This window comes from Monodelphis domestica, chromosome 7 (genome assembly GCF_027887165.1).
Source record: "Monodelphis domestica isolate mMonDom1 chromosome 7, mMonDom1.pri, whole genome shotgun sequence".
Classification (NCBI taxonomy): Eukaryota; Metazoa; Chordata; class Mammalia; order Didelphimorphia; family Didelphidae; genus Monodelphis; species Monodelphis domestica.
In genome coordinates this window covers 87,840,689-87,857,852 of record NC_077233.1, presented here as the reverse complement: position 1 = coordinate 87,857,852, position 17,164 = coordinate 87,840,689, and the positions used below count along the sequence as shown (strand labels likewise).

Genomic DNA, 17,164 nt, shown 5'->3' with positions numbered 1-17,164 from the left:
CAGGTTTCTGTGGGATCCGCACAACACAAAAGGGAATTGTGGAGGCCGATGGGGAGGGATTGGCAGGGGGAGCAGAGGGCATTGGGGGGGCGTAGCAGAAGTCAATAGGAGGCAGCGGGGATGGAGGCTAAAAGGAGAGCAGAGACCAATAGGGCACTGCAGAGGAGGGCAGCAGGAGGCGGCGCAGTTGGGGTGATCAAGGAAATAGGGAGCAGAGGGTGATGCAGGGGACGGTAGAGAGGGTGAAGCTGGCAGAATCAGGGTCTCAGAGGAAGTGACCTTGGAAGGCACGTGGTCCCACCTCTCGCATCCTCACTAGAATCCTTTGACCACCCATCTACCAAGGGAGCCTGGGGGGGGGGGGCGCTCAAAGACCTCCAAGGAAGGGGAAGCCAAGGCCGTTTTTTCCACTTCTGGTTAACTCTTCTCATTAAGAAATTTCTCTTGACGCTGTGACTAAAGTTCCCTCTTTGCAACTTCTTCCCAAGGGTAACACCAATCAACACCACGATCCCAGAATCCAAACTGCTAGACTGGTCAGAGTCTGGAAATGTGGCATCTTGGCAGCTAGGCAACAAGACAGAGACAAGCACCCACTGGCTGCCGGGGCGACTGTCTTGGGATGCCATCTGGTGGCCGCTTTTCAGTTACTTTCTAGAAAGGTCAGTGGCTCATTGGCCCCCCCACCTGACCCATCCTCCTCTCCCCAATTAAACTTCCTGTTCCTAGTCTTTCCCACAGGCACACAGTCTCAGGCTCAAGAATCCTGGCCCTGAATTTATATTTTGTTGGGCTTTATTATTCCCTTCCTTTCCCATTAAAGATTCTTTTGAAAACTATAGATCTATTGTAACCAAGAAATAATGTTCTAAATTGGCTAAATAAACTTATTCAAATGAAACTATAGATCTTGTGAAAGCCCTGGTCCAGGGTCACGAGGTTCTGAGCTTGCCGGGACCCAGGTCTATGATGGGGCGTTTCCCCTGCCAAATCACCCCCTTTTTAGTTTGTTGGGCAAAAGTTGGTCTGGAAATCTCCCAATACTGTCCATGTTTAGATCTCCATTAAACAGCTCATAAGATACCTCCAGCTCCTTCCTGTAGGATAGCCCCCCAAAATACAAATTACAAGCACAAAACACATAAGGATTCAGGATGTCCCTCAAACATTTGATGTAATTCTTAGGATTGTAGACTGAGAACTGAAGGAGCCATTTAATCCAAACCCCCTTGCTTTATAGATATAGAAGCTGAACCTTAGAGAGACTAAATGATTTGTCCAAGGAAACAAGGGGCAAAGGTAGAATTAAGCCTAGGGATTCAGTCCCAAGAGCCACTGCTCTTTCCACAAGGGCTCTGAAGTCCTCCAGTCTCATTGCTGTCTGGTGGCTTGGATTCCCTTTTGAAAGGCACTGAACTTGGAACCGCTAGTAGGGCAACCCCCTTTACATTCATTCTAGGGAGTCCAGCCTTCCACAGGGAAGATGCAGTCCCTCTCTTCCCCAGGAGCATTAACCTGTCTTGGAAGTTTTCTGTATAGAGGTAGTAGCTGATGTCACTGCCATGAATAAGAAAGAAGATAAGAGTACCAAAGGGATACTCTAAGGAAATATCCAGAGATACTCTAAGGAAATATCCAGAGATACTCTAAGGAAATGTCCAAAGAGATACTCTAAGGAAATATCCAGAGATACTCTAAGGAAATATCCAGAGATACTCTAAGGAAATGTCCAAAGAGATACTCTAAGGAAATATCCAGAGATACTCTAAGGAAATATCCAGAGATACTCTAAGGAAATGTCCAAAGAGATACTCTAAGGAAATATCCAGAGATACTCTAAGGAAATATCCAGAGATACTCTAAGGAAATATCCAGAGATACTCTAAGGAAATATCCAGAGATACTCTAAGGAAATGTCCAAAGAGATACTCTAAGGAAATATCCAGAGATACTCTAAGGAAATATTCAGAGATACTCTAAGGAAATATCCAGAGATACTCTAAGGAAATGTCCAAAGAGATACTCTAAGGAAATATCCAGAGATACTCTAAGGAAATATCCAGAGATACTCTAAGGAAATGTCCAAAGAGATACTCTAAGGAAATATCCAGAGATACTCTAAGGAAATATCCAGAGATATTCTAAGGAAATGTCCAAAGAGATATTCTAAGGAAATGTCCAGAGATACTCTAAGGAAGTGTCCAAAGAGATACTCTAAGGAAATATCCAGTGATACTCTAAGGAAATGTCCAGAGATACTCTAAGGAAATGTCCAAAGAGATATTCCAAGGAAATGTCCAGAGATACTCTAAGGAAGTGTCCAAAGAGATATTCTAAGGAAATGTCCAGAGATACTCTAAGGAAATGTCCAGAGATACTCTAAGGAAATATCCAGAGATACTCTAAGGAAATGTCCAAAGAGATACTCTAAGAAAATGTCCACGCTAAGGGATGGGGGGAAGGGGGATGTGGGAAAAGGATGAGACAACAAAAGAGACAAAGAATTCTGTTGGGAGGCAGCAGAATGGGGGCATCTCCCAAGATGAGGGAGAAGAGAATATCCAGGAGGAGGGGATGCTAGAGATGCAACCCTTAGAACACTCATCACTTGACTCCATGGTTCTCCTCTCCACAGTTGCCTCAATCTCTGGTTAAAAGGTTATGAAACTGCCTTTCCAAAATCGAGGCTAGGAACTCGGCATCATCCTGGAATTCTCCTCTCAGGCCACATCGGTAAGCAAAGGCCTGCTTCAACCATCTGCCTTTCCAGGAACTCCCAATTTTCCACCACTCCTATCTCCTTGGCCAAGGAGCCTTCGGAGCCCCTGTGGAAAGAGCAATGGTTCTCGTGACTGAATCCCTAGAAGTTATAAAAATGAGACTAGGAACTTTTAGCATCATCCAGAAACTCTCCTCTCAGGCCATTGTGGGTAAGCATAATCCTGCCCTGACTATTTGTGGTACTCTCAGTATTCCACAACTGGACTAAAAAGCTGTGATTTCTAGGAAGGAGGCAGAGAGGGGTGAGAGGTGAGTTCCTGAACATCTTGAGCCAGTTGGGCTTAAGCACACCATGTTCTTTGGTCCCAATCCAGCAGGAACTTCCTCCCTTACCCAAGCCATGTATTGTGCTTAAGTAAAAAAAGAAAAAGAGGGAAAAGAGAAGGCCAAAGGGGACTGTAGGGTCCCTGTTGTAGGCCAGGGCTATAAACAATTTGTTCAACAAAAGCAGGAACCAACCAATTCATCTAGGTGATGGCCCCATGCGTGAGGCCCTTCCTCTAGGAGGCTCGATTGTCATGTCCATCCCCTTTAATAGAAGAGACAAAAGACTATACAAAGATTTACCACCCTGTAAGATCAGCATAATCAAGGAATGCCCTTGATGGGCTCCCTAAAACAAAAGAATTAAAACTGTCCAAAAATCAGTGGCTGCTGGAGGCTTCCAGTTTTGTGGAATAGACTCTTTGCAGGCCCTCGCTCTGGATGAGAAAAGGGAGCCTCTTTAGGCCTTTGGCAAGCTTTTTGGAGAAAGTTTGTGATACGGTGACTGAATTTTCAAACCTACGTGACTGAAGGAGGATGCTGCCATGGATGGGAACACTGGGTAGATGGGTGGGCAGCTTGGGGGTGGGGGTTAAGATTCTATTTTAGAAAAATTGAGGCCATGAGCTTTAGACAAGGAAGGAAGGAAGGAAGGAGGAATCTGGTAGTACAGATTGGAGGGGGAGAGACTGGAGGTGGGCGTTCCAGTCAAGTGGATGAGGTCTAGAGAAAGGCCTGGGGACTATCTCCTTGCCCATGACCATATGTTTATTACTAGTAACCGCTCTCTCAGCCCACACAGTAGGATGTGTCTGTGAAGGATTGATTCAGGATCCCAGAACCAGGTTAACTTCCTGGGATTCTGGTTTATGCCCCAGAGAATCTGGGCCTAAAGGCCCCCCTAAGCAAACTTTGGGCTACGTCCCCCTGGGGTCCTGGGGATCAAGGTCACGAATCAGTTCTATTATGCCAGGTTATGTCTAAGCCAATCAGAAAGCTTCCCGAAGGCATTATTGGGTCTCTAAAGATATTATCAAGTCATGGGAAAGAATTATTAAAGGGTTGAAATCAGAGATGATTATGGGTCAAGGGTAAGCTCAGCAGGTACGACTCTCTGTTTTTGTATGGCACTAGACACAGTTGGTCACTAAGGTAAGAACTGTGCCTGAATGAGGACTATTTCCCCTCTTCTGAAGAGGAGAACTTGATTTTAAAATGTGCGCGGAAAACTAAGAATCGGCTTAGGTTAGGAATGGATGCTTCCCCACTTGGGCAGTGCTGAGTACCAGTTTGTCGTATAACAGGGAAATCAGAGGCCCAGGCTAAGGCTCTTCTCAGGCCAGGGCCCATGTTCCCCTACAGAAAGACATTCAGGAGAAATAGGGGAAGGAGTGGAAGCAAATTACTGCAGAACTGGCAAGCTACTAAGTCAGAAAAGTGCATGTGAGAAAGAGAATCCTCCCCACATTTGTGCAGAATCTGAACATAGCATTTGGCAAGAATACATGCCAAGATCAGAGGGGCCCTGATTGTGGGCAGAGGGCAGAGCGGGATTGGAGACATGCAGGGATATGGATAGAAAGCATTCTGCGTAAAGGGGAGAGACCATCTCCTTTGGAGTATAGGTGGAGGGTTAGCAATAGAAGCTGGTAGAAAGGCAGGGTATCTCAGGGGCTCAGTGGATAGGGTGGGTCCTGGATTCAAATCTGACCTGAGATACTTCCTTGCTGTGTGAGTTGGGCAAGTCATCTAACCCCAATTGCTTAGCCCATATCATTCCTCTGCCTTGGAACCAATACTTAGTATCAAAATCTGAAGACAGAAGGTAAAGGAGTAAAGGCAGGAAGAAAGAAAGGGAAAAAGGAAGAAAGGAAGGAAGGAAGGAAGGAAGGAAGGAAGGAAGAAAGAAAGAAAGAAAGAAAGAAAGAAAGAGAGAGAGAGAGAAAGAAAGAAAGAAAGAGAGAGAGAAAGAAAGAGAAAAAAGAAAGAAAGAAAGAAGGAAAGACAAAAAGAGAGAGAAAGAAAGACAAAAAGAGAAAGAGAAAGAAACAAAGAAAGGAAGGAAAGAAGAAAAAGAAAGAAAGAGAGAAAGGAGAGAAAGAAAGAAGAAAGACAAAAAGAGAAAAAGAAAGGAAGGAAGAGAAAGAAAGAAAGAAAGAAAGAAAGAAAGAAAGAAAGAAAGAAAGAAAGAAAGAAAGAAAGAAAGAAAGAAAGAAAGAAAGAAAGAAAGAAAGAAAGAAAGAAGAAAGAAAGAAAGAAGAAAGAAAGAAAGAAAGAAAGAAAGAAAGAAAGAAAGAAAGAAAGAAAGAAAGAAAGAAAGAAAGAAAGAAAGAAAGAAAGAAAGGAAGGAAGGAAGGAAGGAAGGAAGGAAGGAAGGAAGAAAGAAAGAAAGAAAGAAAGAAAGAAAGAAAGAAAGAAAGAAAGAAAGAAAGAAAGAAAGAAAGAAAGAAAGAAAGAAAGAAAGAAAGAAAGAAAGAAAGAAAGAAAGAAAGAAAGAAAGAAAGAAAGAAAGGAAGAAAGAAAGAAAGAAAGAAAGGAAGAAAGAAAGAAAGAAAGAAAGAAAGGAAGAAAGAAAGGAAGGAAGAGAAAGAAAGAAAGAAAGAAAGAAAGAAAGAAGGAAAGAAAGAAAGAAAGAAAGAAGAGAGAAAGGAGAGAAAGAAAAAGAAAGACAAAAAGAGAAAGAAAGGAAGGAAGGAAGGAAGGAAAAAGGGAAGGAGGAAAGGAAGGAGTGAAAGAAGAGAGAAAGAGGGGAAGGAAAGGAGACAGAGAAAGGAAGAAAGGGAGGAAAGGAGGGAGGGAGAAAGGGAAAGAGAAAGAAAGAACAGCATAATCCATAGAAGCAAAGTCAAAATAGAGTAAGTGGGTAATGTAAGGTAGATTTCTAGCTGAAGAGACAGTGGTAGTATGATGAGGAAAAGGAAAAGAGATGGAGGAAATGGCCAATGGCAGCTATGTGACATAGTGGTTAGAATGTTGGGTTTATTGTCAGGGGGACCTAAATTCTAATTCTGCCTTAGACCCTTACTAGCCATCTGTGCAACCCTGGGCAAGTCACTTAATCTGCCTCAGTTTCTACATCTGTGAGGTGCCTACCTTAATTAAGCTGGTGAGATGAACTTCAGTTTATCCTCCATGTATGATGTTTGCTATTATTTAGTGGATTAGCTATGGCCAACTCTTCCTGACTCCATTTGGGGTTTTCTTGGCAGAAATGCTGTAGTAGTTTGTCTTTTCCTTCTCCAGTTCATTTTACAGATGAGAAAATGGAGGCAAACAGGGTTAAGTGATTTGCCCAGGGTCATTCAGCTCATATGTGTCTGAGGCTAAATTTGAACTTGGGTTCTGTTGTCTCCTCCATTAGACTATGAAATCCTTGAGGAAAGGCATTGTTTTTGCCTTTCTTTGTATCCTGAGGGCTTCCTTAGTGAGGTGCCTGGCAAAGGCAAGTGCTTCATAAATGCTTGCTGACTTGACTTTATAACAATAGGATTATTATTATGTATTATATATAACATACGTTATATAACAAGATTATTGTAAGGATTAAATGAAGCGACAACATAAAGAGCTTTGTGCATCTTACAGGGCTCTCCATAAATGCTAGTGGTTATAGAGGAAAAAGGTATCCAAAGTGGTCTTTGAAATACAAAGTCAAAAGAAGGCAATGACCTGAAAACACCTACAAGCAAAATCTCAGAGGGAAAAATGCAGATGGGCTAAAGAAATAAAAGATCAAAAACCATGATTTAAAAAATGAAGTCTTTGAGGAGACACATTTGAGGAAATTCCTTTTAGGTAACCCAATGGATAAAGTACCAGCCTGGAAGTGAGAGCGGAGTTCAAAACCGACCTCGAACACTTACTAGCTAGGTAACCAAGTCACTTAACCCTGTTGGCCCCAGTTTCCTGATCTGTAAAATGAACTGGAGAAGGAAATGGCCAACCACTCCAGTATCTCTGTCAAGAAAAGCCCAAATGGGGTCACAAAGAGTCAAACATGCCTGGAAAATGATTAACAATTTTTAGATTTTATTAATTGAATGAAACGAGAACTATCAAGTATTTTCAAACTGACACACATCAGGGTTGTGTCCCATAAAAGTGGCTGAAAAGTAGATGCTGTGGGGTTCAGGTCTTCCCTGGAAAAGCACCATCTGGCCTGGACCTAGAGCTGTTCCCTGGACCTAGAGCTGTTCCTCCTTCCCTGTGGGAAGTAATTGATTCATTTTTTGGAATTTCTACCCAGGAGCTACTTCCTTCCTTCCTCCCTCCTCCCTTCCTTCCTCCTCCTTTCCTTCCTTCCTTCCTTCCTTCCTTCCTTCCTTCCTTCCTTCTTCCCTCCCTTCTCTTCCTCTCCTCTTTCTTTCTTTTTTCTGAGTAGTTCCTGAGCGAGTACCACTCAATCAACCTCCTTCTAGCCTGCCCCAGACCAAGCTTCACAGTTAGCCTCTAGATATCTACTATATACTCCCATGCAGTAACAACCCTCACCCCGTCTTCACTGCCACCTTCTGCTTCGGGAATACTAATCAAATCACTACTCCCTTGCTTCTGGAAAAGGCATGACGGTATGGCTCCTTAAATCTGTCGTTGGTCCTATGTAAAATATATATATATATATAATCTCCCTCTGTTGGAATGTAAGTTTCTTGAGCGCAAAGATCGTCTGTCTCCCTTTTGGATTTATATCCTCAGTGCTTAGAAGAGTGCCTGGCAAGTAGTATGTGCTTAATGATTGCATCTTCATCCATCCATCCATCCATCCATTCATTAATTTCAGACGCAAGCAAGACCTCCAAAATGTCAGCCCTGATTGGCATTAACTTCAACTTTTTCGAGTCTTAGCAGTGTAAGGGTTAAATTCGGAGTTTTGACAAAATAAGAGAGCAGCTGTTAATAACTTAAGTTTTAATGAGACTATAGTAGAGGTGTAAATTAATATTATCCCTTTAAGCCAGAGAAAAGAAAACTTCTAGCAGCTTTGAACAATTAACAATTTAGTTTTATTAAAATAGAGATAGTAAAAGAACATAGTAAAGGAGAGAAATATAGGAAAGAAGTAGAGAAAGAAATTGCCTAATACCTAACTAGCTACCTTATAACTACCTATATAACTGCCATTAGAGAAAGTCCAGCTGATATATATATGTGTGTGTGTGTGTGTGTGTGTGTATATATATCCCAACTAATCACCAACCCATACCACCAGCAACCAACCCCCAAAGACCAACTACCAACCACCAACCACCTCTCAAACCCCAAAATGTCAAAAAGTCCCTCTCAGTCCTTCCGCTGGCCTTTTATAACCTTCTTACCTCACTTCCTGTCTCTCTGGTTTCTACTTCCTTTCACTGTGGGCTGGTATATCTTTACATCTCTATGGTAAAAGGACCTCCAGGTCCCCAGTTAAATTAGAAGAAAGGGATTAAGAATTCCCTTTTACAGGAGGATGCTGCAAAGCGGCAGGCCAGGAAGTGACTGATACTCAAATGCCGGGCTGTCTATGCATCTGTGCAGAAGCTTGTGGGGCGATAGAGCTAAGTGGTGGCAAAGCACGGGGGTCCCCATTTCAGTAGAGTATCCTGGTACTTCCAAAGAGTACTTTCAAAGATTGATTGAGAGACAGCTGGACAGATGTTTTCATCACAAGGAGATGCGGGGGATGTCGCAGAAGTAGCTCACAGAATCTATTTTTCTGATTTCCAGTGTTTCCAAGAGAGGTCTAGGTTGATTCCTCCATTTGTAGTTAAAGAGCTCAAAAACCATCTGATGATTGTTGCTTGGTGACCTCAACAGAGACTAGCCATTGAAGCATCTCTTAGAGGAAGGCAGCTCTTGTAACTGAAGAAATGATTAAAGATGAATTTGTGCACACTAGAAGATTGAAAAAGAGGATTAAAACGGGCTAGCGGGCCATTCACCATGGGATAGAGTGCTGAGAGACTGGAGGTCAGCTGGGAGGTTGGGGCAGGATAGGCAGATGTGAGTGAGGCTCATCGACATCGAGTCTGTAACATGCTGAGCCAATGAGATCACAGAGTGAAACAGTACAGATGGAGAAGAGAAGAGGACCCAGGACAGTTGAGGCAAGGACCCTTGAGGAACTCCTTCAGTGGGAGCTGGATGAGGATTCAGCAAAGAAGCCGGAGGAGTGGCCAGATCAGTCAGAGGAGAACCAGGACAGAGTGGCATCCCCCAAACTAGAGGAGACAGTATCAAAGGGAAAAGAGTGGTCAGCGGTGTCAGAAGCTGCAGGGAGATCAAGGAGAATGAGGACAAGAGAAGGTCAGTGGGTTTGGCAACCAAGAAATTATTGGGAACTGTAGAGAGAGCACAATCAATGGGATGATAAGGTGAGCAGCCAGCTGGTAAGGGGTTAAGAGTGTGGGAGGAAAGAAAGTAGAGACATCAATGGTAGATGGTTTTGTTGAGCAGTTTGGATACAAAGGGTTGAAGATATATAGGATAATTAGCAAGGGTGGAAGAATCAAGCCAATCTTTTTTTAGGTGCCGAGATGACATGTTTCTAGGCAGGAGGGAAGGAGCCAGTAGACAGGGGTTAAAAAAGAAGTAATAGAGGGGCAGCTAGATGGCTTAGGGGATTTGAACCAAGGTAGTCCTGGGTTCAAATGTGATCTCAGCTATGTCTTAATTAAAGTCACTTAACCCAAACTGCCTAGCCCTTACTGTTCTTGAAACCAATACATAGTATTGATTCTAAAACAGAAGGTAAAAAGGAATAATGTTCTAAATTGACTACATAAAATAATTAAAATAAATAAATTAATAAATAATAATAATAATAATAATAATGACAGAGAGGGATTACAGGGCACTCGGATGGGAGAGATGAGATGGAATAGCATCACTTGAACAGAGAAGTTCGCCCTGGTTAGGAGTAAGGCTACTTCATCATGTGAGACAGGGTAAAAGAGAGGGGGGCAGAAGGCATCTGAATGATAGATGAGGATGAGGGCAGATGAGGAAAGGGTCTGAGAGGGTAGGGGGAAGGGGAGTCACGGAAGGTTTGGGCCTTGTGGCACTACTAGAGAGAGACCACGCTCCAGATGGACATTTACTAATGGATGGCTTCAGTTCTTCAATTAGTTATGAATTCACTTAACTGCATTTTCCCCCTCATCTAAGTCAACAGCCATCCATCTTGTCTAAAAGGAAATTAAGAGAGGCTCTCACATACTTCATTGAAATCTAAGATGAACAGGATCCTTGCCACGAGTCAGTCTTATGTGTAAAAGCACACAGAGTTAATCTGGTGGTAGACAGCCAGCAAATAGCTCAATGGTCTTTCTTCAAATTTACAGCACAGCGAAGCCCCACGACAGAGTCAGATCCTGCCGATAAAGAAATATTTAGAGCTGCCCTTTTTGTGGTGGCAAAGAATTAGAAATCAAAGGGATGTCCATCAACTGGGAAATGGCTGAACAAATTGTGGTCCATGTTGGTGATGGAATACTAAGGAATGATGAGCAGGATTTCAGAAAGAGCTGGAAAGACCTCCATGAGCTGATGCAGAGTGAAATAAGCAGAACCAGGAGAACACTGTACACAGGAAGGGCAATATTGCAGAATGACCAGCTGTGAAAGACTTGGCTCCTCTCAGCTATACAATGATCCAGGACCATTCTGAGGGACTTATGAAAGAGAATGCTATCCACCTCCAGAGAAAGAACAGCTGGGAGTCAGAATGCAGTATGCTTTCAGCATACAGTTTATCTATGACTTGTTTGTTTATATTTTGGTTTTACAAGATTACTCATTTACAAAAATGAACAATATGGAAAAATATTTTGCACGCCAATACATGTATGACCCAGATTGAATCATCTGCCAACACTGGAAGAGAGGGAGGGAGATAAGATCACATTATCTAGAAAAACATGTGAGGAAATTTGTTATTACATGTAGTTGGTTTAAAAAAAAAGGTAAAAAAAAACAAGTCAGATCCTGCCTCCCTCACCCTGTATCCTGCACTGTGTAGTGGTAGGATCATTGGAAAGGTGTCCTGCTTCCCCATCTGTGGTTTTGTTCTTCCACTAAGAGCATGACCCCAACCAGAAACCTCCTTCCTATTAAGGCGGGGAAGGGGTTTGTTGTGATCAGTCACCCCTTATGACCTCATCAGTGCTGCCTAGACCTTCTGCTTAGATTAGGTCAGAGCTGTCCGAGCAGGTCAGAGGGTGACAGACACCTTCTCTCAAACCATGGGATGCCAATTTTCTGCAAAGACTAAGGTAGATTTGAAAGAGATGGGAGAGTGGAGTGGAAGCTGGGATCCTGGAGATCCTGCTCCTGGTGGAAAGGGTGGGAGGAGGGAAAGACAGATTGATCTAGAAAAATCAGAGAACAGGTATCCTCTGGAGGCCTCTGAGCAAACTTGGAATCTAGGGGCCACGGGCTAGTCCATAAGAAGAATGGTCACTCAATGCCCAGTCTTCTCATCTGTTCCTTTTCCTGCCTTCCCTTGCCATACACAGGCCAAGATGAACAAAAGTGATTCTGAAGTTTTCTTAGAAGAACAAATCATGGTAGGTGAAGATGGGATAATTCCTTGGGGTGGGCAGGAGAGGGCAGGAATTATCTCAGGCTGGAAAAGAGGGAAGGGATGAACTCTTGTAGAGGGATCCAGAATTGTGGTTAGCACTTTCTTGGTGCTAAGGACAGGGAGCTCTTATTCGACTTTGGCTTGACAGATGGTGGAGGGAGATGTAGAAAAGCTTGAATCATCAGGTCACGCACAGCTAGGAGGGAATGGAAAATGAGAGGGTGGGAATTTGGAAGGGTCAAGACATCAGATGCCTGGGAATGAAGAGGACTGGTGATAAATCTGTGGGAGCGCCAAGCCTGGGCCTGGTGCGAAAATAGTGGATTCTCCTCTGGCGAGGAAGGAAAGGAGCCAGGGAGCTTGTCCTGAGGGTTTCCTCTTGTTATGCTCTGCTCTCCTCCTCTCAGTAGACACAGATGAAGGTGCTTGGGAGCTGGAAATGTTGGTGGGATGGGCACTGCCACACGCAGCCCCCCGATTATCTGGTGCTGGTGGTGGGTGGCCGATGCAATGGTGAGAAGGCAACGGGCACTGTGGCTGCTGTGTGCCCTTCCAGAGCAGGCCAGGTCCACTTGTGGTCCCATCCAGCCTGGCACAGTACCACTGTCAGAAGAGTAAAAACATGCCCAGCCCAGGCAACATCAAAATTCCAGTGGTCTGAGGGGCTGATGGGCCTGATGGAGGAAGGATTCCAGATCTCTCTTGCCCAATAAAGGGCATCCTTAGGCTCACCCTGTCTCCTTCATTGACTCTTCTTTTCCTCAGAATGTAGACCTGCCTCCACTGGCACCTCAGTCATAAACTTTCTGTTTGTTTCTTTTCTCAATTCTCTATTTCTGTTGCTGCAGCATCACCATCCTTCCTAACTCTCCAGACTCAGAGACCTTTCTCAGTCTCCTTCGCTCTCACATCCAGTCCTTTCTCAAGTCCCGGCCATTCGGCCTCCATCTCTCTTACATTCAGGCCCTTCCTTTTTCTCGAATGCCACCCTTCTCGTGCAACTCCTCATCTCACATTCAACTTGTCTCTCTGCTTTGTCAGAAAGAGATCTTGGGGGACTCCTGTGCTATCACTAGGCACAGGATTGGGTGCCACATGGCAACTGTTACCAATCTGGGCTGGCATCAGGAGGGAGCAACAGCCTTACCTAGGTAAGGAGTAGAGCACAGACTGGGGGACAGTGACCAGACCTCTCACACCACATTGGAGACGCCAAAAACCTAGATCAAGTCCCAGATCAAGCGTGAAAACAGGAGGACGTAATGGAAGTTCAAGCCAGTCATTCCCCCCCCCCCACCCCCCGCCCAGGTATGCAGAATCCAATTGTAATATAATGTCAAGAAGTCGAAAAATGGCTGGAAAAATGAGGAAACAACAAAAAAAAAGCGCCTGACTGTTAAAAGCTATTATGGTGACAAAAGAAGCTCAAGACACAAAGTGAAAAGAAGGCAATGACTTGAAAAAGTCTCAGAGGGAAAAATACAGATGGGACCCAGGACCCACAAGAATTTCTTGAAGAGCTAAAGAAATAAAAGATCAAGAAATATAATTAAAAAAATAAAGTGGTAAGGCAAAAATTGGGAAAAGAAATGAGAGCTATGAAAGACAATTATGAAAAGACAACCAACAGCTTGGTAAGAGTAAGAGGGACAAAACATATTGAAGAAAATAACTTCTTAAAAATAAGAATTGACCAAATGGTAAGAAGTACAAAACTTTATTGAAGAAAATAATCCCTTAGAAATTAGAATTGGTCAACTGGAAGTTAATGACTACATGAGATATAAAGAAATAATAAAACAAAGTCAAAAGACTGAAAATTTCTTAATAAAATATGAAATATTTCACAGGAAAGACTGACCTGGAAAATAGATTGAGAAGAGATCATTTAAGAATTATTTGACTGGGGGCAGCTGGGTGGTTCAATGAATTGAGAGCCAGGCCCACAGATGGGAGGTCCTGGGTTCAAATCTGACCTCAAGACACTTCCCAGCTGTGTGATCCTGGGCAAATTACTTAACCCCCATTGCCTAGCCCTTACCATTCTTGTGCCTTGGAACCAATACACAGTATTGATTCCAAGATGGAAGGTAAGGGTTTAAAAAAAAAATAACTATTTGACTGACAAAGTCATGATGAAAAAACATCATAATCAAGAAATTATAAAGGAAATATGCCCAGATAACCTAAAACCAAAGGGAAAAATGGAAATTGAAAGAATTCACTGATCACCTGAGATTCCCAAAGTGAAAACTCTTAGTGATATTTTAGCTCAAATCCAGAACTTCCAGGTCAAAAGCAGTCAGAAAGAAATCATTCAAATACCATGGAACCATAATTAGGATCACAAAGGATTAGAAGCTACTACTATAAAGGAGTGAAGGGCTTAGAATATAATATTCTGGAAGGCAAAATTCTAGGATTGCAACCAAGAATAATCTACCCAGCAAAGCTGAGTATTCCCCCTTCAGGGGGAAAAAATCCCAGATATTTAATGGAAGAGAACTTTCAAGGATTTCTGATGAAAAGATCTTAACATAACATTTGACATTCAAATATGACCACCCCAAAATATGAAAAGGTAAAGATGCATGGCAAATCATAAGGGAACCTAGCAAGGCTAAATTGTTTATATTCCCACATGGGAAGATGATACATGTAATCCTTAAGAACATTATCATTAGAGAGTGAGATATCTGCTTAGAGAGCATGGGTGTGAGTCTATTATGTTGAGATGATCTCAAAAGAATAGAATGGTGAGAAAGGGGGATATGCTGGAAGAAGGGGGATGGGAAAGAAAGAAATCAAGAAAAAGGTACATGCAAGGATATTTTTACAATCAAGGGGAGAATGCAGGTTGGGATGGGGTAGGAGGTGGAGCAGACAACTCTTGAGCCTCACAATCTGAACTGGTGCAAAGATGAAAGTGTGTGTACGTGTACATATATACACACAGTTGGATCTAGAAATTTACCTAGGAAGGAAAGAGGCTAAGAAAAAGTGGGGAAGGGTAAAAAGGGGGAGGATAGAATAAGGAGACAATGGTCAGAAGCAAGAAACTACAACTGGCATAGTAAATTAATTGGGGAAAAAAATGTGAAAAGTAGGTCCATAGATGTATAGAGATGAGTAAATCAAGGCACAGAGAAATGAAGTGACTTGTTCTAGATCACAAATGGAGAAGTGCCAAGACAAAGATCTGAAACCAGCTTTTGAATCCATCACTTTCCTCAATAGCCTGTACTGATTAATAACCATGTGAATAAGAACAGCAAAAATATTTGGAAAAATAGACAGAAAAGGGAATAGTTCAGAGATAGACACAGAAACACAGGCTAACATGTTTCTGTGCTACTCAAATGAACACAGAAGTTTTTAAAAAGTTCTTGGTCTTGCTGTCAATAGAGGTACTCTTACCGTGTGGAATGCAAGCCATTCACACTTTCTCATCCTTTACTATAGGCATTCATGTAGTTTTGAAAATCCTTCATCGAGGAGCTACCTACCCAACGTCCACATTCTGTGGGTTATCAATGCAGCATCTGAATTATTTGTCTGTTATCCTTCACTTGCTATGGGACACTGCTGCCTCTTTTCTGATATTCCATTTCATGGAGTGTCCCATAACGCGTAGACATAGAGGACTCCTGAAAAGATGCTTTTGTTCAAAGGTGGGTTTTTATATTTGTCTGGAAACAGCTGAAGGGACCAGGTGTCCTAGATAGGTTCCTACAAGGAATTCAATCCAATCTCTTCCTCCAAAGCTGGGTCTAACCCATTGCTCATTTAGTTTCTATGTGTATGTGCTGATAGGCTGACATGATGGACGGCGTTTCCAGCTTGCATCTCTGTGCATTTGGTTTTTTCCTAACTGAATTGTTAGGCTCATCACTTTTGAAATGGGATTGAATTTCATGGAGGAGCAGGAGGAGGTCCTATGACTGGGTCTGGACGCAATCAACAAAATGTCATCCGAAAATGAAGTCATCTGGAGGAGCTTCGCAGTGGACAAGGAACCCTTCTTCCATTTCAGTGGCCTCGGACATTCTGGGATGGCAGCTAGCATCTTTGGTCAGCGCTCCTCTCTCTGCCTCAGGCTTCACTTGCTGTACAGAACCAGAGGATCGCTGAGCCAAGTTACTTCTCTGGTTGTGCTTATCAAGGCGTCTTTCACGATCGCTGTCGGAGAATGTTTAAGGTGGCCTAATGCTTCTTTAAAAATGATCAACAAATGATCCACACAGTGGGTTCTTGTATCATGTTAGTATGGGTCAGGGAAGAATGTTTCCTTTGGAGATTCAGAGGCCCCCAAGATAGTGGTGAGGGGGGAGAGCAAGCCTGACCCAGGCCATGTGGAGTCCAGAGAAGGGAGAGGGGGCTGGGGAGAGTAAAAGGAGTCGGGTAAGAAGGGTTGAGGTCATTATCCGGAGCCTAGACCTAAGGGGGGAGGGTCTGAGGATGAGGTTGATGGAGCTGGGAGCTCCTGGACCAGGGAAAGGGAAGACGCAGACAAAAAGTAAGAGATAACAGAGGTGGGGACTCTGGGGAGGGGCCCTGGGCCTGAGCAGGCTCTCATCCTCCTCACTCAGGCCTTGGAAGACGTTGCGGCCATCCAAATCCAGGCCTGGTGGCGAGGGACTCTGGGGAGGAGCCCTGGGCCTGAGCAGGCTCTCATCCTCCTCACTCAGGCCTTGGAAGACGTTGCGGCCATCCAAATCCAGGCCTGGTGGCGGGGGACGCTGGTGCGACGGACCCTGCTGCATGCGGCCCTTCGTGCATGGATCATCCAGTGCTGGTGGCGGGTAGCTTACTCACGGTTGCTCGATCGGCGTCGCCTGATGGTGCTGCAGCTCTCCACGAGGCGGGAGTGCGCCGTGGTGAAGCTTCAGGCGATGGTCCGCATGTGGCGGGTGCGACGGCGCTACCTGAGGGCTCAGGCTGCTGTTCGCCTCATCCAAATGCGTTGGCGCAATTGCCTGACCCGTGGGTTCATGCGTGGCCGTTACCAGATCACAGCCAGTGGCCTGGCAATGGAAATGCAGATCCTAATTTCCTAGGGACTGGATCCCTTCCCAATAAAGAATTTTGGTGGGTACGACCTGCTTTCTTTCTTAGGCGGTGGCAGGCTGTGCTCAGGAAGCCTAGGCTCGGGGTCTCTGCCTGCTTCTTCCCCTGTCCTGTCTTGGGGTCACCAAGTCACCAAGATCCAAGTTTGAATCCTCCCTCAGAGGAAGACTAGCTTAGTGACCCCAGACAAAGTGCTGAATCCGGTTCCTCATCTGCAGAACTGGAGACACTAGCACGTACCTCACAGAGCTGCTGTGGGAATGAAATGATATCTATACAGTGCTGTAGGCAGGCAAGCTAGCCTCTCTCTTTACAAAGAGTTTCTAGGTATTTGTCTGTCTGTCACCAATCGAGTCTCTAACCCTCCCCATTCCTGTGGCCTCCGGGTGAAGGATGCGGCACTAAGGCCTCAGAAGACAAGTCGCAAGGTGAAAGGGACTCGAGTGGGGCGCCTGGGCCCCCTCCCCAAGAAGCCACAGACAGACAAGG

General features: G+C 44.1%; 1 protein-coding gene across 5 annotated transcripts; it reads left to right on the top strand.

Annotated features, from left to right (window-relative positions):
• Positions 1 to 8,305: 8,305 nt before the first annotated feature.
• LOC100031233 (IQ domain-containing protein F1-like) lies at positions 8,306 to 16,703 on the top strand. 5 transcript variants are annotated; one of them, XM_007500526.3, is made up of 4 exons: positions 11,231 to 11,297; positions 11,541 to 11,591; positions 15,492 to 15,806; positions 16,198 to 16,703. In XM_007500526.3, exons 3-4 carry the CDS (start codon positions 15,798 to 15,800, stop codon positions 16,663 to 16,665), a joined length of 477 nt encoding a protein of 158 aa, XP_007500588.1. In that variant the 5' UTR covers positions 11,231 to 11,297; positions 11,541 to 11,591; positions 15,492 to 15,797; the 3' UTR covers positions 16,666 to 16,703. The 5 variants fall into 5 exon arrangements, with proteins under 5 accessions (XP_056660970.1, XP_007500586.1, XP_007500590.1 ...); XM_056804992.1 differs by lacking the exons at positions 11,231 to 11,297; positions 15,492 to 15,806 and adding an exon at positions 8,306 to 9,330 and having other exon boundaries at positions 16,297 to 16,703; XM_007500524.2 differs by lacking the exons at positions 11,231 to 11,297; positions 15,492 to 15,806 and adding an exon at positions 8,448 to 9,330.
• Positions 16,704 to 17,164: the final 461 nt, after the last annotated feature.